Here is a 21,083-nt window from a genome sequence, read left to right as displayed (position 1 = left end):
CTCGCTCTTCAGACTGAAGAGCTATTAGATACTAAAAGAAAAATACTATACTCTGATGTAGCACTAACTCTGCTAGTTCTCAATCTAGAAATGGCCAGTTTTCTACTTTTGAAGCTACATTTTCATACATTTATATATTAATTTTTCCCTTAGTGATTTGTAATTTCTTTACTTTTCAGTCAGTAGAAGAAACAACGCTTAAATTGCAGATGATACCAAACATCCCTGGGGGGAAGCACCCATGTGAGTACCTTTGGCAAGCATGGAACAGCTAGCGAACATACAAGTTGTTATAGCCACCTGCACATATATCTGACCCAGCTCACTTCACAATTTATCCATTAAGTTCCTGCCATTTGAAATGCTTGATTCCAATAAAGATTTGTTGCAGGAATAGAGTCTATAAAATTTAAGTCTTAGTTCTTCATCTTAACTCTAAAAAGACTAAACAGGCACCAGCATCACTGACATCACAGGGACCTGTGGTGCTAGCCCTTTCAAACCAGTAACAAAGCATTCTCATCTTTATTTTTTTTTTTTCTGGCAGTTTTTGTGACATCTTGAAGACTTAGCTCCTGTATGTTTAACATATTTTATTAAGGAAATAATTTTTTCCAATACATTTTCCTAACACTGGTCAGTTCTGCTAGCTAAGTTTACTTAGCTTACTTGTCACAGTAAAAACTGTGATGAGAAAACTCGTCTTTTTGGTTTTCAAAAAAAGTAATGTGTGTAATACAGATTTAAATATGATTATATGATCAAAGACAACGAACGGGAAAAGTAGAAACAATTCTTTTGCATTAGCAGTTTTTCTACTGATAGGCTGAACGTGCAGTTCACTTTTAAGTGAACTCAGCTCTGGTTGAAATCAGATTTTAAAACGAATCCACTGGATTTTGTACCAGAAAAGGAAGGGAAATGGCTTGCAAATATTGCTAAGAAATTAATACTATGCATGTTTCATTGAATAAGAGCATATGATTTATCATTCATTTATAATTATTAAGGAAAGGCTTTGTATGAAATCCATTCCCTGCACAAGTTCAAAACAGGCTTGGTTAACCGTATTTTTTTTTTCAGCCAAGAGCAGAAGCCTAATTGCAGACACATCATCCTAAAAGAAGTTGCTCTCATGATATCTCTGAGCTGGCAGAAGGAAATGAGCACTGGAAAACTCATAAGAAAGTCTGATCATGTAACGTTTCCAGCCTTATTTCCAGACCAAAGAGGTTTGGACAAGTTTTGATTAAGCAGACTAATTTTTGGATGCTTATCTGACCTGAACAGTCTGAATTTTCTGTGGTTCAGTGTTGGTTGCTACTCATTTGAGGAGCTGTTGGCACTTCTATGCGTACAACTTAAAAAAAAAAAACAGAAATCTTTCATCCAAAATGCTACCCGTTTGTTCTGCTGTGTGCTCAAAACTAACAATGTTGAACCAAACCTTCTGGCAAAAAAAAACCAACCAAACGAAAAGAAACGAGAAGGGAAGGGAAGGGAAGGGAAGGGAAGGGAAGGGAAGGGAAGGGAAGGGAAGGGAAGGGAAGGGAAGGGAAGGGAAGGGAAGGGAAGGGAAGGGAAGGGAAGGGAAGGGAAGGGAAGGGAAGGGAAGAGGAAAAAGAAAAGTGGCTATAAATTCTTCAGACAAAAACAGATCCAAATTTTCATACATGCCATCACTTAGACAATGGAAAAGTGAAGATCTGCCTCTCAGATACTACAAACTCTGCTCCAGAGAAGCTGTAACAGAAAGGTTCTGGTTTTGTAAGACATTAAAATCTAAATTGAATTTAAGCCACCCACATAGTCTTTACTGTCATTTCGGGGAAAAAAGTATCTCTAGAGCTACAAATGGCTTCTTGAGATCACAAGATTCTCTGTATCTAAAGCTTCTCACTGAAAGAACTTGTCATTATGGGTGTTAATAGGATGCATGTGGATGGACACAAATTAATTGTATAATTGTTTCTGCCCCAGACTCTTCTATGAATTTCTTCTGCTTATACAAAGTACTTTGGTTAGCTGCAAGGTTTTTCTTCCTATGAGACATTTTAAGATCTCCAAAATATTTTGATAAGAGCATAACCAGAGTAACCAAATGAAACCAGGTAAAGGATCACCCTCTCCTCCTAGCCCACAGAACATGGCTATGGCTATTCAAAGAGGGCTTGCTGTTTGACCCATGATACACTGAGCAAAGAATCACCACTGAAGTGGTGAAGATTCATGGTAATAAATGTATTTTTTTTTCCTTCTTTTATATCTTTCCTCCCCCCTTCTCCCCTCCCCAAGAATATTTAGGATTAATTTAAAAATACTCAGTATGTCCATGGAACTGCAACAGTTCTTTGCAGTTTACCTTGCTTAACATTCTACTATAAAGAAGTCCAGTTAGTCTGTTTAATTTTCCCGTCAACCCATATTGTACCTTATTAAACCTTTCCCATTTTAGTTTTCCTCCCTAATATTTTCTCTGCCTTAGTTCCTCCTTTTCTTATTTGCAGCTTAACACTGTGGAAACTTGCAATACTATGACTAATGGGGAGAGAATGATTCATAAATTAGTCACTAGCAAGACAAGCATCTTAGAAGCACCATAATAGCTTAAAACATTAGACCCATTCCTGGCCCATAATCAAGCTCCTAGAGATCCTTGGGTAGACAGGTCTAAATAAGCACTAATTAAAATGATTGGCTCCTAACCATCCACCTGTAAGGAGTTTGATTATACAGCATTCTAATGAGCCAGCTGCAAAAGGAGCCAGGCATCTGTTCATGAACATCTTGTAGCCTTTTCTACTTCTCCTTGCTATTCTAGGAAGTAAACATGATATTAGCAATTTGCTTTTTCAGTCTTTGTGACCCAAGATGTAAATTATAGTGCATAACTTCTGTCCACTGACTGCATGATGTGACTACTGCTTATAGCCAAAACAAATTAGGTTTGGTTACTAAAAAAGCTTAAAACTTCTCAGATGAAAACATCTAATTGTATATCACTCCAGACAAGCATGAACACAAGGCTAGTAAAGCAAAACCCATCTTCTTGCCAATGAGCTATTCATAAGCAGGCTCACATGTCTCTCACTAGTTCATGGCACTAGGTACATTGACATATATCAGATGCCAAGAGGAAGGTAGCTTTAGAGTACATATTAGGAAGAAATCTTTGTCTATGAAGGTGGTCAGAGATTGAGCACACTGCCCAGAAAAGTTGTGAATGTCCCACAGGGTTCAAGGCAAACTTGGATGGGGCTTCGGGTAAACTGATCTAGTAAGAGAACTCTCTGCCTACAGTATTTAAGGTCTCTTTCAACCCAAACCATTCTATGATTCTGTGATTGCACGTTAGAACCACCAGCTAATGAGGCAGCAAGTCTAATATATGCAGCCACAAAGGAAGTATAGGTGGGGGAAAATCCAGAGACTGGACAATAAATAAGGCCTTCTACTCAGGCTTTTGGAGCTGCTTTCTCTCCCTCTGCCAGGGCACATGTGGCTGACACTTATGGCTGTGTCTCAGCTGAAGGGAAAATACCAGTTGTACTAACTGTTAATTTAGGTGGCAGCAGCAAGCAGCACAAGAGAGTGAAAACAGAGTGGATACTTTTGTAGGTTATTATTAGTGGCTGTAAGGTGGACATGTGACTTTCTGGCAAACAGCAATTTTCTGACTTGGACTTTTTCTGAGAAAGCTATTCTCAAGCTCTGCCATCATGCCACTTCTCAAGATAGCATAGAAGAACACAAAAAGGGGATTTCTAAGAGAACATCGGCAGGTTTTCAACACTACAAAAAATCAATTCCTGCAGTATCTTCTCTACAGTACAAACAAAATGAGCACAGACTGCCCAGAGTAACTCCCCTAGCAGGAAAAAGACTCTTTTTTCAGTAAAAGTACTCCCACTCCTTCTCATTGCTGATTGATTTTGTTTTGCTTGACTTGACAAGACCAAGTTGGTCAAATCTGAATTATCTGCATGTTGCTGACTGGATCAGCTGCAGATCTTTTAGTATGCTTGTCATTTACTCTTACAAATTCCATTAATGAGGGCTGTAAATCTTTGTTCTCTACAACAACAAAAAAAAAAAAAAAAAAAAAAGAAAAAACAACTCAAAGCTTTTAAAAAAGCAAGGCTGCCCCTAGCATGCAGGCTGCTCCTTAAATGCAGTGCATTCTCTCTCAGAATTTGTCCTGGATTTCTTCTGGTTAGTCTTCTAACCATAAGTGACCTTCTTTAAATAAAAATTAAGGCTACCTAATGGACCAAATTTTGCAAAACTCTTATGGAAGAATGCAAGGAAAACACAATTGCACTTGGGTGAAGCTTTGCACGAGTAGAAATATTTGGCAAAGTGTTGTGCAAACATGTTTAGAGTAGTCTAAAAGTTTGTTCTGGTGTCCTTAATCATAGAATTCACAGAGTAAAACAATGCCAGCTTCTAAGAAATTTAATTATATTAAGGTTTTGTTTATTCTCTACTTAATCTAAAAAAAAGAAAAAAAAAAAAAGAGACTATCATGACATCAATGCATGAAAACACAAGCTTTTTCCTTTTTGAGGATAACAACATGATTAAAATTTAAGCCCCCTGACTTTCAGAACTGCAAGTACAAGATGCATGAAAGCCTATTCCCCAGATCATTTTCCTCTGGAGTCAGTTCTTCAGAGACATATAAACTCCCACCTTTTTCTGAGTTCTCATTACAAAGCATATAGCATTCCCATTTACATGCATTAAAACAACAGTCTTAGTCATATACTAAAAGCTTAGGTTCCAGATAATGAAGATATAAAAGACAGTCAATAATATGATGGCAGAAATTCAAGAATAAATTTTGAAGACGTCTGTAATTCGACTTTGTTTAGATATGACAGCCTGAACTATATGTATGTATATGACTCCCACATGGTAATATGTATATTCATATATATATATTAGAATACATTTATCAATTAAAAAAAAAAAAAAAAAAAACCACAAAACTTTACCCAAGACAAAAAAAGTGAAAATAATCATATTGCTTGTTTGAAATGATCATAAACAAATAATGTGCTATTCCCCTTTCAGGAATCATTCTAAAAGATGATAATGAATTTCTAGCAACATCAGCATTGTTTCTTTCTCTTTTCCTCATACTCTTGACTTTCTTTGATATGCATAAATCTAATTGCCTTCTTAATTACTTTGGTTTTGACACAGCTTTTTTGTTTGCACGCAGGGACTGGAGAGTATTACTAACGCACATGCATTCATTGGTTTGACAGGAACATAAGCACTGCACAAAGTCCAAGATAGTTTTGAGTGTGCATGATTTATTCACACTAAATGACACTGTTGGCCAAGTATAACTTGTTAGTCTCAAGTACCATTCTGTTTCATTTGTTAGCTATCTTGCATCTGATCTGCAGGTCTACTCTTGAAATGACTGCATCAAGTATCCTCTGCCAGAGGTGGATTTCTGTGGAAATCTCCCAAGAAATGTCAACAGCTACAAAAATTCTTCAACGCTCTGCACCTTTGTATAACACTAATAACTCTGCACTTTCCACAAGCTCTGCAAAGGTCTTGTTAACACTCTCCATTGTCTGGACCAGCCTCACTCCATTAATCACATGGACTGAGCAATGCTAATGCCCAGGGAATAATGGATATGCCAGTACTTCTCTAATGTCCAGCAATTAATGAGTTCCTAAGTAAATTCTTGCCTAGCCGGAGAGTTACTCATTTCCTAAGATCTTTCCAAGTCCCATAGAAAAAAAGAAGTGTGAATGTTTATTTGGATGTCTGATCATAACATTTCCATGCAAAAGAAATATCCTCAGTTCCTTCTTGGAAGTGTTACTCTGCCCTCTGTGATTTCAGAAAGTCTGTGAAAATGAGCAGGAGAAGGAGGATTACTGATCAGTAACTATACTGACAGTATCATCACATATTATAATTCTCCTTTCTCCCAACTGTATTACATACTAAGCTGAAGATATATTATATCTTTTATATTTGATGTTTCATTATTTTCAGTTCTGCTGATTTTCTTGGAGAAATTCAATTTTACCTTGTCCCTCAATTATGTCATGTAGATGCATAGTTGGTGATAATACCAATGAGCTTTCTGGGGGTATCTCTGGGACTCTCAGAGCATGTCCTTTTGTGTGTTTTACCTATAAACATGTCATTTACAAGTTCTGGACTATTTAGTGGTTGTGTACAGTTCAAATAATTGGATGCCAAAGTCCAGGGCACAGATGGAATTAAGATACAGGCCCTTTTTCCTAATTAGCCGATATTGACCTTAATATTGCATCCTGATATTACTGTAAGAGATCCAGAATATTTCAGTTATCATCATCTCTTAGGATCAACAAAACACAGTAAATCAAATAACATATTGCTTGCTCAAAGAAATAGATTCCACTCAATCTTCATACCATCAGTTTCAGTTACTTACAGACAAGTAGCTAAAGTTGTTGGACACTTCCATGGATCAATTCAGTGGCTTAATCCTTCTGAAAGCTAATTAGCAAAGACTAAGGCAGAGCAGCAGAAAGATGAAACAGAGAAGTCTACCTTTTTTAAATGCCAAGAAACAAATAGATTTTTCAGTGGCCTACAGTACTATAACTCTCAGATAAATTTCAGAAAGGGATATGCCTTATAAAAATGAGTAGTAATAAAGCATGGCATGAAAATATGCTCAATGGATGTAGCCACAAGTCCTCCCAATATAGTTCAGTGCTTCTTCAAACTGGGAAACAACAGCTGAGCAATTAATTTTAATATGTCTTTTTTCTTTTTAAGAACTGGTTTTGCATCTTGAAATGACAAGACAATGGAAAATGGTTTTAAACCAGAAGAGGGTAGATTTAGACTAGATATTAGGAAGAAATTTTTTACTGTGAGACACTGGAATAGGTTGCCCAGCAAGGCTGTGGATGTCCACTCCCTGTAAGCATTCAAGACCAGGCTGGATGGGCTCTGAGCAACCTGGCCTAGTGGGAGGTGCCCCTGCCTATAAGCAGGGGGTTGGAACTAGATCATCATAAATGTCCATTCCAAACCAAACCATTCTATGATCTTGGTAACCTTTTTTCAGTGACTTTCTAGAAATTTCTCCTTTTCCAAAGCCACAACACCTTCTTCCTTTCTCAGTAACACACAAATATTGTTTCCACTGAAAATTTTGTGGCCTCTTTGATGAAGCTTGCTTGTTTCAGCTTCATTCAAATTTTGGCAACATACTGAATTGAAAAATCAATGAGAATTTGATCAGTTCTTAGAAGGATACGTTCTGAATTATATCACAAAATTACGCTAGATACTGCTGATGCTAAATGAATGAAAAATGTCTTCTAACAATGTATTTGGCTCTCTCCTTCCTCCTTCACTGCTTATCATAAATATAATCTTTACCATAGATGTGAAATGTATCTTTCAATCTTGTAACGTATCTTAGAATTTTTGTAAACAACATAAAAGTCTGAATATACAAATACATCTGAAGTATGTTAATGCAAGCACTAACATTGAAAGTTCATCTGAAATTGTAGAAGAGTTATTTATGAGGAAACCATAACACAGATAAAAAGATAGTGCCTATTAACTAATTGCCTATTTGCCTCATTTTTCAGCTTCTATGGGATTATCCTGGCTCATGTATTACCACGCAACACGCTAAAGCAGGACCTAAACAAAGAGAAATGAAATTTTACTCAGGTCTGCAAAATTTCTGGTTATCTTTTTCCTTTTTTTTTTTTTTTTAAATTATTATTCCATAGCAAATATTTACAAAATGGTTGGATGAAATACACTTCTGGCCTTGAGTACAAGTAAACTAATTTCCTGGCATTATAGCAAAACCACTTATCTCATCTACCACCTATCATTATCAATTACCGTGTTACAAATCCTGGAATAAACAAAAGGCCAGGAATGCGGAAAACCAGGTTACAGGGCTCCTTAGACCATTTTGCCATGGTATTTTCATTAAGTCCAAACATAGTTACAGGCATTAGCAACAAAGACAGCAATGGTAAATCTGATCAATAAATTACAAAATGAAATGTTCTGTTATAATTTGTGATGCTGTTGCTCTAAAAGCAGAGATCAAGATATGTATTTTTGAGCAAAGTGTCCACCCTGGCTGGGTGCCTGTTTGGGGCACTGAAAGTCACTACTGCTGTCAAACATCCAACTGGAAGTTATTAACTATAGGGTATAGAAAAGAGATTCCAAAGGAAATCTGATCTCTGAAAGAATGACTGCACCTACAGAAAGTATTCACCTTAAACTGCTCTATTTTCTAGCCTGGATAAAACTAATTTTTACTTTAACTATTAAACCTGAAAATTTAATCTTATTGCCAGCCAACATGGCAAGAAGTCTTACATTGCCACTGTGATCACCTACCTGAAAGATCAAAGACTTTATTTTAATAACGTACAGCTTTAAGTAGCCAAACTCATTTTTCATCACATCTGCAAGTGAAAATGCCACAAAGGTCCATGAGAATTTTGACTGAATGAGAACTGAGTTAAAATGTTGGGCCTGCATTAGCAATTTTAACAGCAAATCAATTTCATCTCTGATGTTATTTAAGCCATTTCATTGACAATTTTTCCCATCCCAAATTGTGTCATTCATTTTAAAAGAATTCAAGGAGTTTTGCTTTTAAGAAATGTGCACAAGTCAACTGAAAAGAAAATCCTGGAAACTGAGAATATTTGCAAAGTAAATTTGTATGATTTAACCCTATATATCTAATTCACAGCTTCACCATAACCCGGCTGGATCACCAAAGAACTGAAAATCATACCTGTGTGCTTACAAAATATACAATGGCTAAAACCTTAAAATGTACTAAAATGTTACTGTTTCTTTAAATTCACAGATACAAATAGCTTCCTGATGCAAAATGCTTTATTCCATCCTATTTTTATGTTCATGTCTGTGATACAGATCTGCTTGTTTTTATGAGCTTAATGAACAAATATATCCACAAAAATGTCCATGTCCTCATACAAACATGGAGCTTAATAAGAAAAATCAAGTTAGGTCACATCCAAGGGAAAATATGCCTGATAAAACCTATACTGAGATTTATGTGTTTCCAAAGAACATACTGTTGAAAAAAATCAGAAAGATCCTTGCTTATTTTGACTTCTTGCCTGGTCTGAGGGTTTGTTATACATCTAACATTTGAACTGAAAGATTAGAAGCCCTGGTGAACCTAGACTGATTTCAGCAAGGCAGGATTTGGGGTTTAGACTCATTGAGGAATGTCAGTCTGAAGCTTCAGAGAATCTCAGCAAAGTTGTTTGTCTGCCTCAAGGTTTAACTGGTTTCTCCTAAAAGAAGTACCCTGGATATACAAATAGAGAGACAAAAAAACCACTTCCATAAACTAGAATATTTAAAAGATTGAAATGCACACACCGTTTAAAATGTATAGAGAGATTTACAGAGAAAAAGTGGACTTTTTTCTTTTACACATGCTTTTTAAAATCTCTCCATGATCTACCAAATAAACATCTAGAGATGTTTTACTCAGTCATAAAGCTTGGTGAAATACCTTAGGGGAATTATAGTCCAGAGGACATGCAGAAAATTATTCAAAGACAGACCCTGATCTTTTTTTTTCTTTGTCATGCCTAAAACTAAGTAAAATGGGGCTTTTCTTCCCACAGCAGTCTTTTCCATTTTCTTCTGTTTTGTTTTTCTGTTTCAGTGAGGAGGAATGCATCAAGGGACAGATGAATTAATCTTCAATACCATATGTGTACATGTGAATACTTCAGTATGTTCAAGAAAACAAGGCTTTCATAACTACCATAGTGACTGATAAAGACACTTTTTTCAGTGGTTGTCCTAAAAGTACACTGTAAATGCTCTCTTTCATAAGTCCTAAAGGCTCTGAGCAATACAGTGGAATTCCCATCTGTACAATGCACGCTTTCATCTGTGTGATCATCAACACATGTTGAATATGTTTCTAAAAGTTTGTTTTAAAGCTCTGGCCATGGCACATCATGTGATCACTGAATCATTTTCTTCCAGCTGAGGGTACATTTTATCTTGCCAGACATTTTCATAGTTTGTGCAAGCAGTTCCTGAAGTCTGATTCAGCTGCTCATGATGTGGCTGTCTGCTTGTCTGACTGCAGGGAAGGTTTAGAATTTCATATTCCTCTCCGCACTGCAACTTTTAATCCTTCAAAATGTTTCCTGAGCACTGAACATACTCTGGTTTGATTATTCCTGGCAAATAGCATTTAGGAATAGTTTGCTGATTAATTCTAAACTGTACTGTGATAGTCTTCAAAGAACACCTTAATAATTTTAAGTAAGCCATGAGGAAAAGAGCTTTTTTCCTTCCAAAATACATTCTGCTGAAGCATGTTTCATACTAATGAAAATAGTATTTCCATGGAGTTTAGGAGAGCTTTGAGTGTTATGTAATGTTCTAATCTACGCCATATTTAATAGGATTTATTGCATGCATCTCTCATTTAATGAGGTCAAATACACACCAAAGTGGATTTGATGGGTGGACTGTTTGATGGATGAGGAACTGGTTACAAGATCATACCCAGAGAGAGATCACCAATGGCTCACTGTCCAGATGGAGATCTGTGATGAATGGTGTCTCTCAGGGATCAGTACTGGGATCAGTGATCTTTAATATCAATTTCACAAATGACATTGGCAGAGGGGTTTGCAAGTTTGCAGATGACAGTAAGCAGTGCAGTGCAGTTGACACACTCAAGGGATGGGATACCAGCCAGACAGACCTGGATAAGCTCAAGCAGCATGCCCGGGTAAACCTCCAATTGCAAGATCTTGCACCCGAGTCATCGCTAACCTCACTATCAGTACAAGCTGGCAGACAAAAGGATTGAGCACAACTCTGCTGAAAAGAATTTGGGAGAACTGGTGGATGGGAAGCTAGATATGAGTCAGCCATGTGCCTGCACAGCCCAGAAAATCAATCATATCCTGGGCTGCATCAAAAGCATGGTCATCAGGGTGAGGGAGGCGATCCTGCCTCTCTGCTCTGCGCTGGTGAGACTTCACCTAAAGTACTGCATCCAGACATGGAATCCGAGTACAGGACCTGCTGGAGCGTGTCCAGAGCAGGGCCACAAAAATGATCCAAGGGATGGAACACATCCTCTATGAGGACAGGCTGAGAGAGCTGGGGCTGTTCAGCATGGAGAAGGGAAGGCTGCAAGGTGACCTGATAGCAGGCTTTCAGTATCTTTATAAAGACAGGCTACAAGAAAGAAGGGGACAGACTCTTTAAAAGCAGGTCTGTTGTGATAGGACAAAGGGAAAAGGTTTCAAGCAAAAAGAGGAGAGATCAGGATTGGATATAAGGAAGAATTCTTTTACAATCAGGCAGGATGGTGAGGCTCTGGAACAGATTTCCCAGAGAGGTGTTGGAAACCCCATCCCTGGAGACAATTAAGGTCAGGCTGGAGGAGCCCCGAGCAATCTAGTCTAGCTGTAGGTGTCCCTGTTCACTGTGGGGAAGTTGGACTAGATGACCTCTAAGGTCCCTTCCAAATCAAACAACTCTGTGATTCTGTGAACCAAATAAGATAAGACAGGCAGATGCAGACTCTGAGCACCTGAATGAGTAGAAACCAAAATGCAGCAGCAAATTATATTTATCCCTAAAATATACTTGATTTTTTTTAGCATTAGATCAGTGCACATCCAGAGCATTTAGTCTACCAAAATACTGATGAACAGAGAACTAGATTAATGCAGTGAGCACCTTGGGCCGGCTCCAAATCTCACTCGACCTCTGTTGATACCAGTAGGTTACCTCCCACTTGGATATCAAGCTATTATACCACTGCAAGACAAACTGATACAAATCAGAAGGTATAGGCACATCAGGTCTCTTTTTAGATTTACAGAGCTTTTTTTACATCTTATTTTGATATTTTTTTTTCTTTGAAGATTTTCCTGGTGGAACATGTGGACTACAGAAAACTAACTGATGTAAACTCTTTGGTGCAGTCACTGCCACAGATGATCCTAGACAGGCTTTCCTAACACTATACAGCTTCTAAAATTTTTCTAGACTTCAGAGACATAGAAGGTCTACTAAGTGATCCAGCCCATTTCCAAGTCTCATTTATAAGCTAAATTTCTCTCTGCTTCATTCAATCTGGTTTTAAACTGTCTCAAGCAATGTGACTTCCTCTACTTCCTGCAAGAGACAATTCAGGGTTCTAATAGATCTTGCTGTCAGGATGTTTCCCCTGATATTCTGCATAATTCTTCCTTTTTTTAATTTCATCCTATTAATGCAAGATATACTCCCTTTCCCTTAATTTATATCATTGTTTTTCAAAGGAAACATAACAAAAGTTTTAATGAAAAGGAAGCCTGTCTTATGTAAACAATAAAAATCCACGTTAGAAAGAAACATTTGCCTTACTTCTGTCAACCAGGGAATTAATATGGGGAACAGCAACACAGAGCCACGGTTCATGCTGTGTTGTGGTTAAACAGAACTCCAGCAATGAAGTTGCAAGACTATTACTAATTCCACTACCTATTATTCAAGTGGGAGATAAATCTGGTAAACTTTTTCCATTGGCCCGCCTTACTAATTCGGTTTAATTAGCAATTTATGTAAGGGCTTGAATCCAAGGTCTTTGAAGTTGAAGGGATTCTTTCCATCAGCTTCATTAAGAACTGGATTAGGTCTATATTACATATGAAAACATCACTACTTTTAATAGTAAGCTAATAGCACAAAAGTAAATATTGCGGGGAATATCCAGAAAATCCTTTTTCACAATTCCTTGTATATATTCTACTCCTGTCTGATTCAATCATCTGCATTCTACATTAACAGAGCAAGACAATTTTCAGACCTGTTCAATTTTCACTTTAAAATGATTTATGTTGTAACAGCATGCAGAACGAAGTATCAATTTCTTTGACAAAGAGTTCATTTTCCATATGGTTTCAGTAACAAAAATCTTTAATCTGTTTACAGTAGTTATAAAAGCAGTAACACTGAGTACCACGTCCTAGCATTTCTAACACAAATTCAGATAAAGTTTCATCCATGCATTATCACTTTCTTTGTTCTCTCTCTGTAGCTCTCCAGTAAATTGAATTTCACAGAACAAATTTTCATACAGGAATAGAGAGGAAAGTGCTAATAGCAGCTGTATTCTAGCTCTCTTGCATGAAGTTCAAAGATATTAAATGCATTCCATCACATGCTCTCGACCCACACTGTGCTCTGCCTCTCAAAAGACAGCTTGGGGTCTTTTATTTTGATAAATGACTTGGCATTCTGAGAAGTGGTCAATTTTCATTCTAGCAAAACAGGCTGATGTATTGACAATGAGATAACATCTCACAGCTTTGCTCAGTGATGTGTATTAAACCTTCTAAGCAAGGCATGAAGGCACATACATCCATACCTAACATATGGACTTCATCTCTTCCCCTCGCCTAGGCACTCTCTCCCTTAGCTATGCGCAGGCAAAGCTCCCATGTTCATGCTAAATCCTTGCTGGTCCAGTTAAAGAAAACAAAGTAGAGATAATGTTGCTTTTCTTTCCAGCCAGAAATGCTGGTTTCCTGCTTAAATGCATGCCTTTGATGGTGGTTCACTGGCAGAACTTGCCTTAGGTAAAAGAAACATAATTATGCAATTTTCAGCTAAAATACTTTTGCCCTTAAAGAGAGAGGGAAACTAAGATCTAATCCACTCTCCCAAGGAGTGTCCATTTGTGAATTTAAAACTATTTTTACTGCTCTAAGCTAATTTCTAGTAAAAAGATAAATAAGACTTTGACCAGTTTACACAAAGCTAGAAAGCAGACATCTAGTGGAGCCTTATGGTCAGTATGGACTTCACAGTGGGGCAGCAAATCAGATGTTTAAGGAATAAAACATATTACATTCACAGATTACATACATAAAACTACATAAAAAGGGCAGGATATATAAATGATAAACATCTTATTATAACACTAAGTACAAACTACATTTCCATATTCCAAGGTGAAAGAGGGCATTTGTCTCTCCTTATCATACTGTCAATCTTAGAAGTCAGTTTCTCAGACTTTAAATGAGTGAAGCTGAAAGGCTTCTAACATGCCATATTTAATGGAACTGACTGAACCAATTGCTGTGAAAGTCACTCAGTCACAGCCTAATAAAACAAGATATGAAGCAAGGCTATATTCACTAGGAAAATGTTCTCTTTACACAACACACTTATGATACTGGATCACAGAAGTGGTGGTATAGTTCAATTCACAGTAGTGACAAGCAGTTATTATAATACTTAATACTTCTTAATAGACAAAATACGAAATACTGTATTGCTCACAACTAAGGGGTCCATGTCATTTTAGTGCTGATAGTAAATGAACTGTTTTCCTCCTCTTCTTCCCTGATCGCATCTTTTCTGATTTGGTCACTGCCTGGGAAAGTTCTGATGCAACCTTTTATGGTTCGGCACTTCCCCCACTGAGCAGCAATAATCATCAGTGCTGAGGAAATTTGCTTTTCTACACTGTTATGGAAAGAAGCAGTTAATTTGCATTTCTCATCAGGATTTAGCATGAAGTTGGTTGTCTCTTGAAGGCAGTATTCTGAAAAAGTTCTTTTCCATTCTTCTTTTAGCATTTATCTACCTTCACCAGAGCAAAGGCTCAGATGGAGCTAAGATTTCTGTCCTATCAGCTAAGGAATGATTTCTCAGCTATTCATGGTGATTGTTCTCAGTGATCCTGATGCTGAGAGAGGTAGCTAGTAGCCTGAGCTCAGTATAAGTATGTGCCAATCCACCAAAGGTAAGCCACTGTTCATTAATAGACTGACTCCTGTCCTCTATTCTTGGTGACTGATGCTGATGATAGAGATCATTGCAGCTGTACCTCTTCCATTTAAGAATGAAGCCCAAAACAAATGTGGACCCCTGCTTTCACTCTGCACTGCCAATTAAGAATGGTCAAAAACTGCAAAATTGGGAAGATTCTCTGCAGTAGTTTTCTAAGCCTCTTGAGTTCCTGCACAGATTATAACAATCCCATTTCAGTTGCAGAGTATCATCACTGACATCAGCAGATCTGGATCCATATCCTCCAACAGCTGGCCAATTTGTTTTCATAATAAACAATACCACAAATCATATAAAAAGCAGCCTAGCTGCTAACATGTCTTCAGTCCTTATAAGAAAAGTAACAGACTCTGCTATAATCAAAGGATTTTGTTTTCATTTTGGTGAAGTGGAATATTGCATTCTGTCAGAAAGTTTCTTTCTGAGATACCATCAGTCTTTTGGCACTAGGGACAGCGGAGCCTCCTGTAATGTGGTTATGCATAAACTGACTTTGGAACATTTCGGAAGAGAAAGAAAAGTACGAGGAAGATTTCAAGGATTTCAAGTAAAATTGAATTAGAAAACTACCAGAAGTACTTAATATACTTTATAAAGGATTCACATAATTAAAAACACTACTTGTTGCTACTATTACCACTTCAATTTCTTAGTCTTTCTATGACAGCTGGGAAAATGTTCCTTTTTTCTGAATGAGCACTAAACATTTAATAAATTTGCAATGAATTTAGAAAATAAAGTAAATAATGAACAGAAAACACTTATTTAAAGGAAAGTATGAGTAGTTCTTAGATGTTGAAGTTTGAGTACACTGAGTACACCTCTGACATATGTAGTTTAATGGTGGTTTCTTGACTCTATATTCAAAGTAAACAGCACCCGTATACAGCCGCTGTTCACCAAAGGTAGCAGGAATGGATTTGGATGCATGTCCATGGACATTTCCATAGCTTCTGATCTGCCATTTGCTTAAACAAGTAATAGAGAACAGAGTATACACTGTCAGTAATACTCGCTATTTGAAAAGATTTCTGTACACTGTGGTAGCGTCATGCTTTTCAAAACATTTTAGTTAGGTTTCAAGAGAGAACTCAGAAGGGTTAATTATAAACTTGTACTTCGTGACTGAGAACCAGAAAACAGCACAGCATCTATATTTATCTGCCAAGAATGTACTATTTTGCTAACAGGTTTTATTTCAATAGATCTGATTTGTTCTCATTACAAACTCATAAAAAGGCTTAAATCCACTCAAGGTAAAAGTTTAACCTAGAGAATTCCTTTCTAAAATAAAGATCACGGATTCTCTCTCTCTTACATTATACAGTTTTAAATATGTTTCAGTGAATATAGAAAATACAAGTGAGTTTGCTAGTTTGTAGTCTAGTGGAAAGATTTGGTATTTTCTGGCTCAAGTACATATTTTCTTCCCTCTTATAATGCTGCTCTTTTCTGGTTCTGAAAACCCATAGCCTCTTATTATTATGGTGCAGGATGTCCTGTCCTTGGTTACAAGGGAATGTAGGAAGACCATATTCCAACGTGTTTGCTCACAACTTTCTTTGAAATGAGAACTGGGATATCGTTGTAGGCAGCTAATATATTTCAGAAGTCACTTTTTCCTGTAACATTTACTTGGTATGTGATGGTTTTGTTCATCCATCAGAAAGAAGCCACAAAGCTGAAAGTACGGAAATACAATCTGAAAATGAATGTTCTTTTGTTTTGCTGTCATAACAATCACATCCCTAGCAGTCAGAGATCAAACAATAACACAAAATCTTTACATGTGTTTAGAGAAAACTGAGTTCAGTTTGAATTTTAAACTTCACTAGATTATGAGTCACTGTATTAGTGAGAGTGCAGAAGGAGGTTGCTTCTTCTAGAATAGAAAGCAGAAGCAGCAAATGCCTGTCACAGAGGCACAGTGGAGAGCCACTATTTGAAACCTGGCAAGCTTGATATACATGTGAGAGGAAAGAAGGACACAAATGACTTCAGAGTAATGGAGAGGTACTTAAACTAGCAAACTTTGATCAATGTAGATCAATCACAGCAGTTCAGTGCACCACACAAACACATTTTCTTCAATTTTAGAGTTCCCTGATGCCCTTCTGACCTGTTTCTGCTCTGTGTCATCCAAAATGAGATGACCTAGACACATCTACATTGAACTCCAGTTGCCTTTGTGTCTGCTTCAGTGCATCATAATACAAAGATCACTGTAGTTCTTCATTTTACCTTCATAACAAAAGAATCTTGCTTGAAACTTAATTCTAAGTAAATCACAAATGCCACCATTAACTGTAATCAATGAATCCAGTTAGTTGTGTGTGTTTATACATAAAAAAAAGAAGATATTGGAAATAAAAAAAAGAAGATATCGGAAATTCAAGTGTTTATAAAAAGAAAGCCAGATTTGCAGTACTGGATACCACAGACAGCAAAAGGATACTATTTATAGACTTCCCTGAGATCAAGGATATCTATTAATAAGAATGCTAAGAGGCTAATGCTTCTTCAATTTAAGTAAAATGTTCAACAACTGAGGAAATGAGATAGATGTAAGGTGTTTCTTTCAGAGCTATTAGCAGTTTGAATTCATTATTAAGAAAGTAGAGGGTTGTTATCACTGCAAACGTTTTTCAGAAAACTCCCACTGATCTCAACTATGGCAACAGTTATATAGTAGTTATATAGTAGCTCCAAGAGATAACAGAAAATACCTTAGGACTTGACCAGGACTCACACAGTGGCAAAACCTTTTTAGTGTTTCTAACAGGATATAAGGAAAATCATGAAATGCTTGTCTCTCTTTGGTTGTCAGGATGATGTAAACAAAATGGGCCACAGAATATCTTGATTTACAGTATATTACCTTAAAATGCAGTGATTACTTTGAAGAATTGGCAGATTCAATCACTCATTTCACCTTCCAGGCTGTACGAGATTATTATTAATTTTTCTACTAAAGAATACTAGCTTTCTTTTAAAACCTATGTGGGGCAACATGAGGTTAATGATGCCCACTGATTGTTCTTTACGTGTTCCTCCATTCAATAAAACAATAGTAAAGTTTTACACAATGGAACATCTCTGTCCAAGACATAAAAAGCAAGTGAGAATAGCCTGGCTGAAGCTTATAAATCCTCAGACAGAATTTAGCACATTACATGATGTCATCATTGATACTATCTATTCAACTATGTTTTGTAAAATAAGCTTTTCATATAGTTGTTCTGATTTTTACTTTTTCCCCAAAAGGAACATACTATAGGTGAAATAGATCTGAAACATTTACAGTATTTGTTAACAGTCTAGACTATTCCAACAGCAAATGCAATTAAAAGCTAAGTATTTCGCTGGGGATGCGGATCAGGCGTATATCTTTGCAGACATTTCTACATAAGACAGTATCATTAAATCCCTAGATTTGAAAGGGACCTTTAAAGATCATCTAGTCCAACCCTCCTACAATGAACAGGGACACCTAGTGCTAGACCAAGCTGCTCAGGACCAGATCCAACCTCCCCCTGAAAGTCTTTAGGGACAGGGAATCAACCACTTCTCTGGGCAACCTGTTCCAGGGCCTCACTGCCCTCACTGTAAAAGACTTTTTCCTTATATCTAACCTAATTCTACCCTCTTTAAGCTTGAAACCACTTCCCTTATTCTATCACAACAGACCCTGCTAAAAAGTCTGTCCTCTTCTTTATTGTAGCCCTGCTTTAGATATTGAAAGGGTGCTATCAGCTTACCTCAAAGCCTTCTCTTCTTCAGGATGAACAGCCCCACCTCTTTCAACTTGTCCTCCTAGGAGAGGTGTTCCATCCCTTGGATCATTTTTGTGGCCCTCCTCCGGACACACTCCGAGATGTCTGTGTTGTACTGGAATACAACAGAGTAGTTGTAGAACTCCAGGTGAGGTCTCACCAGCACAGCATACAAGGGGCAGGATCACCTCTCTCTTGAACTCATGGCAACACATCTTTTGTTCTATAGAGAACATTTTATATAATCAAAATGTACTTAAAATACATGGCTGCAATCAGCTGTGCATGTAGTACTGGCATAATCAGTACTGGCATGCAGAATAGAACAAGATACGCTGAAATACCAGCAATGATTCAAGATGTGGTCTTGGACATTATTTTGCTTTTATATTTTCTTTCTGCTCATGGACTTCATCTAATCTTTCTTTTTTTTCTCCTTTTTGTCAGAGACAGTACTAACTCAAAAAGCTGATGCTTCAGAAGAGATAACTAAATGGTGTATTTTTTTTTTTTTTGTCAATGGTATAACAAATAAATTAAGTCACTGTACAATGCCATTTATTTTACAAAGACTGTTAATATCTGGTCTGTTAGCTTCATAGGCAAACAAAAAACAAGTTAAATTTCTCATACAAGAACTGTTTATTTCTCAGCAGAAAACCCAAGGTACGTTTTTTGGGTATAAAAGTGCTCAGAAATGTTTTACTGGACAACAGCACCTATGATTTTTACAGCACTGATCTAAACCCATCTATTAGTAAACTTCCTCTTAATGCAGGCTTTGAGAGTAAAATTGTCTGCTGCAAAACAACATAATGAGAAAAATACCATACTAGAAGTATATAAGTGTTATAGTTATGTAAGAATCAAACTTATGCTCTTTTATAAATGTCAAGATTTTGAATGTTTTCTTGTTCTGCAACAGTAAGAAATGATCCCCATTTGTCTTGAAATTAAACTGGGAAAAATTATTAAGGGTTGAATAAACATTTTTGTTTTGAAGACATGCTAGCTTTAAACTGTTTCAGCCCTCAGCAAGAACTGGTTTAGAGAAAAAAAAAAACAAAAAACCCAACAGACCAGAATGTTTAAAGATGTAGCCATTACTTTTATTTGATCTTTAATAATTGGTACTCGTCTAAGTCAAACTGTTTTTGTGAACTATTTCTAGTTCAACTAAAATAATCAAACAACAATCAAAATAGCAACAACATAACTTTTTTGGATGAATTTAAATTTACATACAGTTCCATCCTATTTCTTTTTCTATTAAATATTACCTCATGTCTCCGTTTGACTAAATAAATTTGGTGCACAACGCAACTTCATCTACATTTTATGGGAGTTTCTGCATATAATTGAACCAACTTTTAAGAAGACTAATATGGCCAAGACAAAAGATGTTAATATTTTAACACACACACTCTCTCACTGAGGTGATAATTTGATTTATAGATAACTAAAACTCTGCTTTAAATAAAGGGACAGCATTTATCGACTCAGAGTCTTTTGAGAGATTCTATAAGTTAGCTGTGTAATGATAATGAGAGCTTTCTTAAAGCTTAGTGTTTAAAGTTAAACTCCTAAACTAAGCACCCTAATAATGCAGCTTCCCTTGCTGGTGTGATAACGTTCTACTACCAGTTTTCTGCAGGCAGTGGACAAGATGCACATTTTGTAAGAAATTGGTGACTTCCGAGTCCAGAAGCACAGTACATATAACTGTTATTCAGGAGGGACTGCATACTGAAAAGACTGCTTTAAAAAAGAAAAGGAACTGCAAAACCAAAGTAGAGGTGGGGAGAAGAATCAGAATTGCTGTGCAGTGGTTGGCTAGATCTGTGGCTACAGCCATCTCCTATCCACCGTTAGAAAGCATATTTTACTACAATATTCTTCTAAATAAAAGGAACGTACCAAATATGTCATCATTTTAAATCTTATAAAACAAGATATACTTGTAACAAGACTGCTTCACAAATCTGAAATTACACGCATTCAGTTTACTCAAAGAATAGAAATAATCAAAAGGATGTACACAGAAGGAAAGGCCGTATTGTGCCAAGAATCTTAATCAACAAGAAGTTATGTCAAGACAGCAAAAGACAGCTGTGTAAGCTAAAAGAAACAAGACAATTTTTTTTTTTTTTTTGAAGAACGGCATGAACTCCTTCAGCAATCGTGGTGTTATTTTGCAGGTTGACATAGCATCACTAATGGGACTTAGGCAGATGGGGCAGACTTGTTTGGGAGTTCTTACAATTTATTTTCAGTTAATTTTCAACAAGAGACACATAAGAGCTTTTGAAGATGTGCTGCTTTAAGAAGTGAAGCAATCAGAAACTGGAATAGTGATGCCATTCAGAGCATTGATCCACTTTACTGAACTGAGCACTAAGTAGTAGTCCTGAAAATGCCATTGCA

At 36.8% G+C, this 21,083-nt stretch overlaps 1 protein-coding gene across 5 annotated transcripts in view; it reads right to left on the bottom strand.

Annotated features, from left to right (window-relative positions):
• LOC116230059 (uncharacterized) overlaps positions 1–21,083 on the bottom strand; it is a 317,299-nt gene that overhangs the window by 105,903 nt on the left and 190,313 nt on the right. For 3 of the 5 annotated variants that reach the window (XR_016464044.1, XM_090135138.1, XM_090135139.1), the window contains one exon: positions 18,645–18,774. The exons of the other annotated variants lie outside the window; for them this stretch is intronic. Coding sequence is in view for 2 of the 3 variants with exons in the window: in XM_090135138.1 (XP_089991264.1) it covers positions 18,700–18,774 (75 nt within the window). In the remaining variant the exon portion in view is untranslated. The remainder of the gene's footprint in view (positions 1–18,644; positions 18,775–21,083) is intronic. 5 annotated transcript variants of the gene reach the window in all.

The sequence above is a fragment of the Phasianus colchicus genome, chromosome 2 (assembly GCF_987193195.1).
Source record: "Phasianus colchicus chromosome 2, bPhaCol1.hap1.1, whole genome shotgun sequence".
Classification (NCBI taxonomy): domain Eukaryota; kingdom Metazoa; phylum Chordata; class Aves; order Galliformes; family Phasianidae; genus Phasianus; species Phasianus colchicus.
This window is presented reverse-complemented; position numbering and strand designations above follow the sequence as displayed.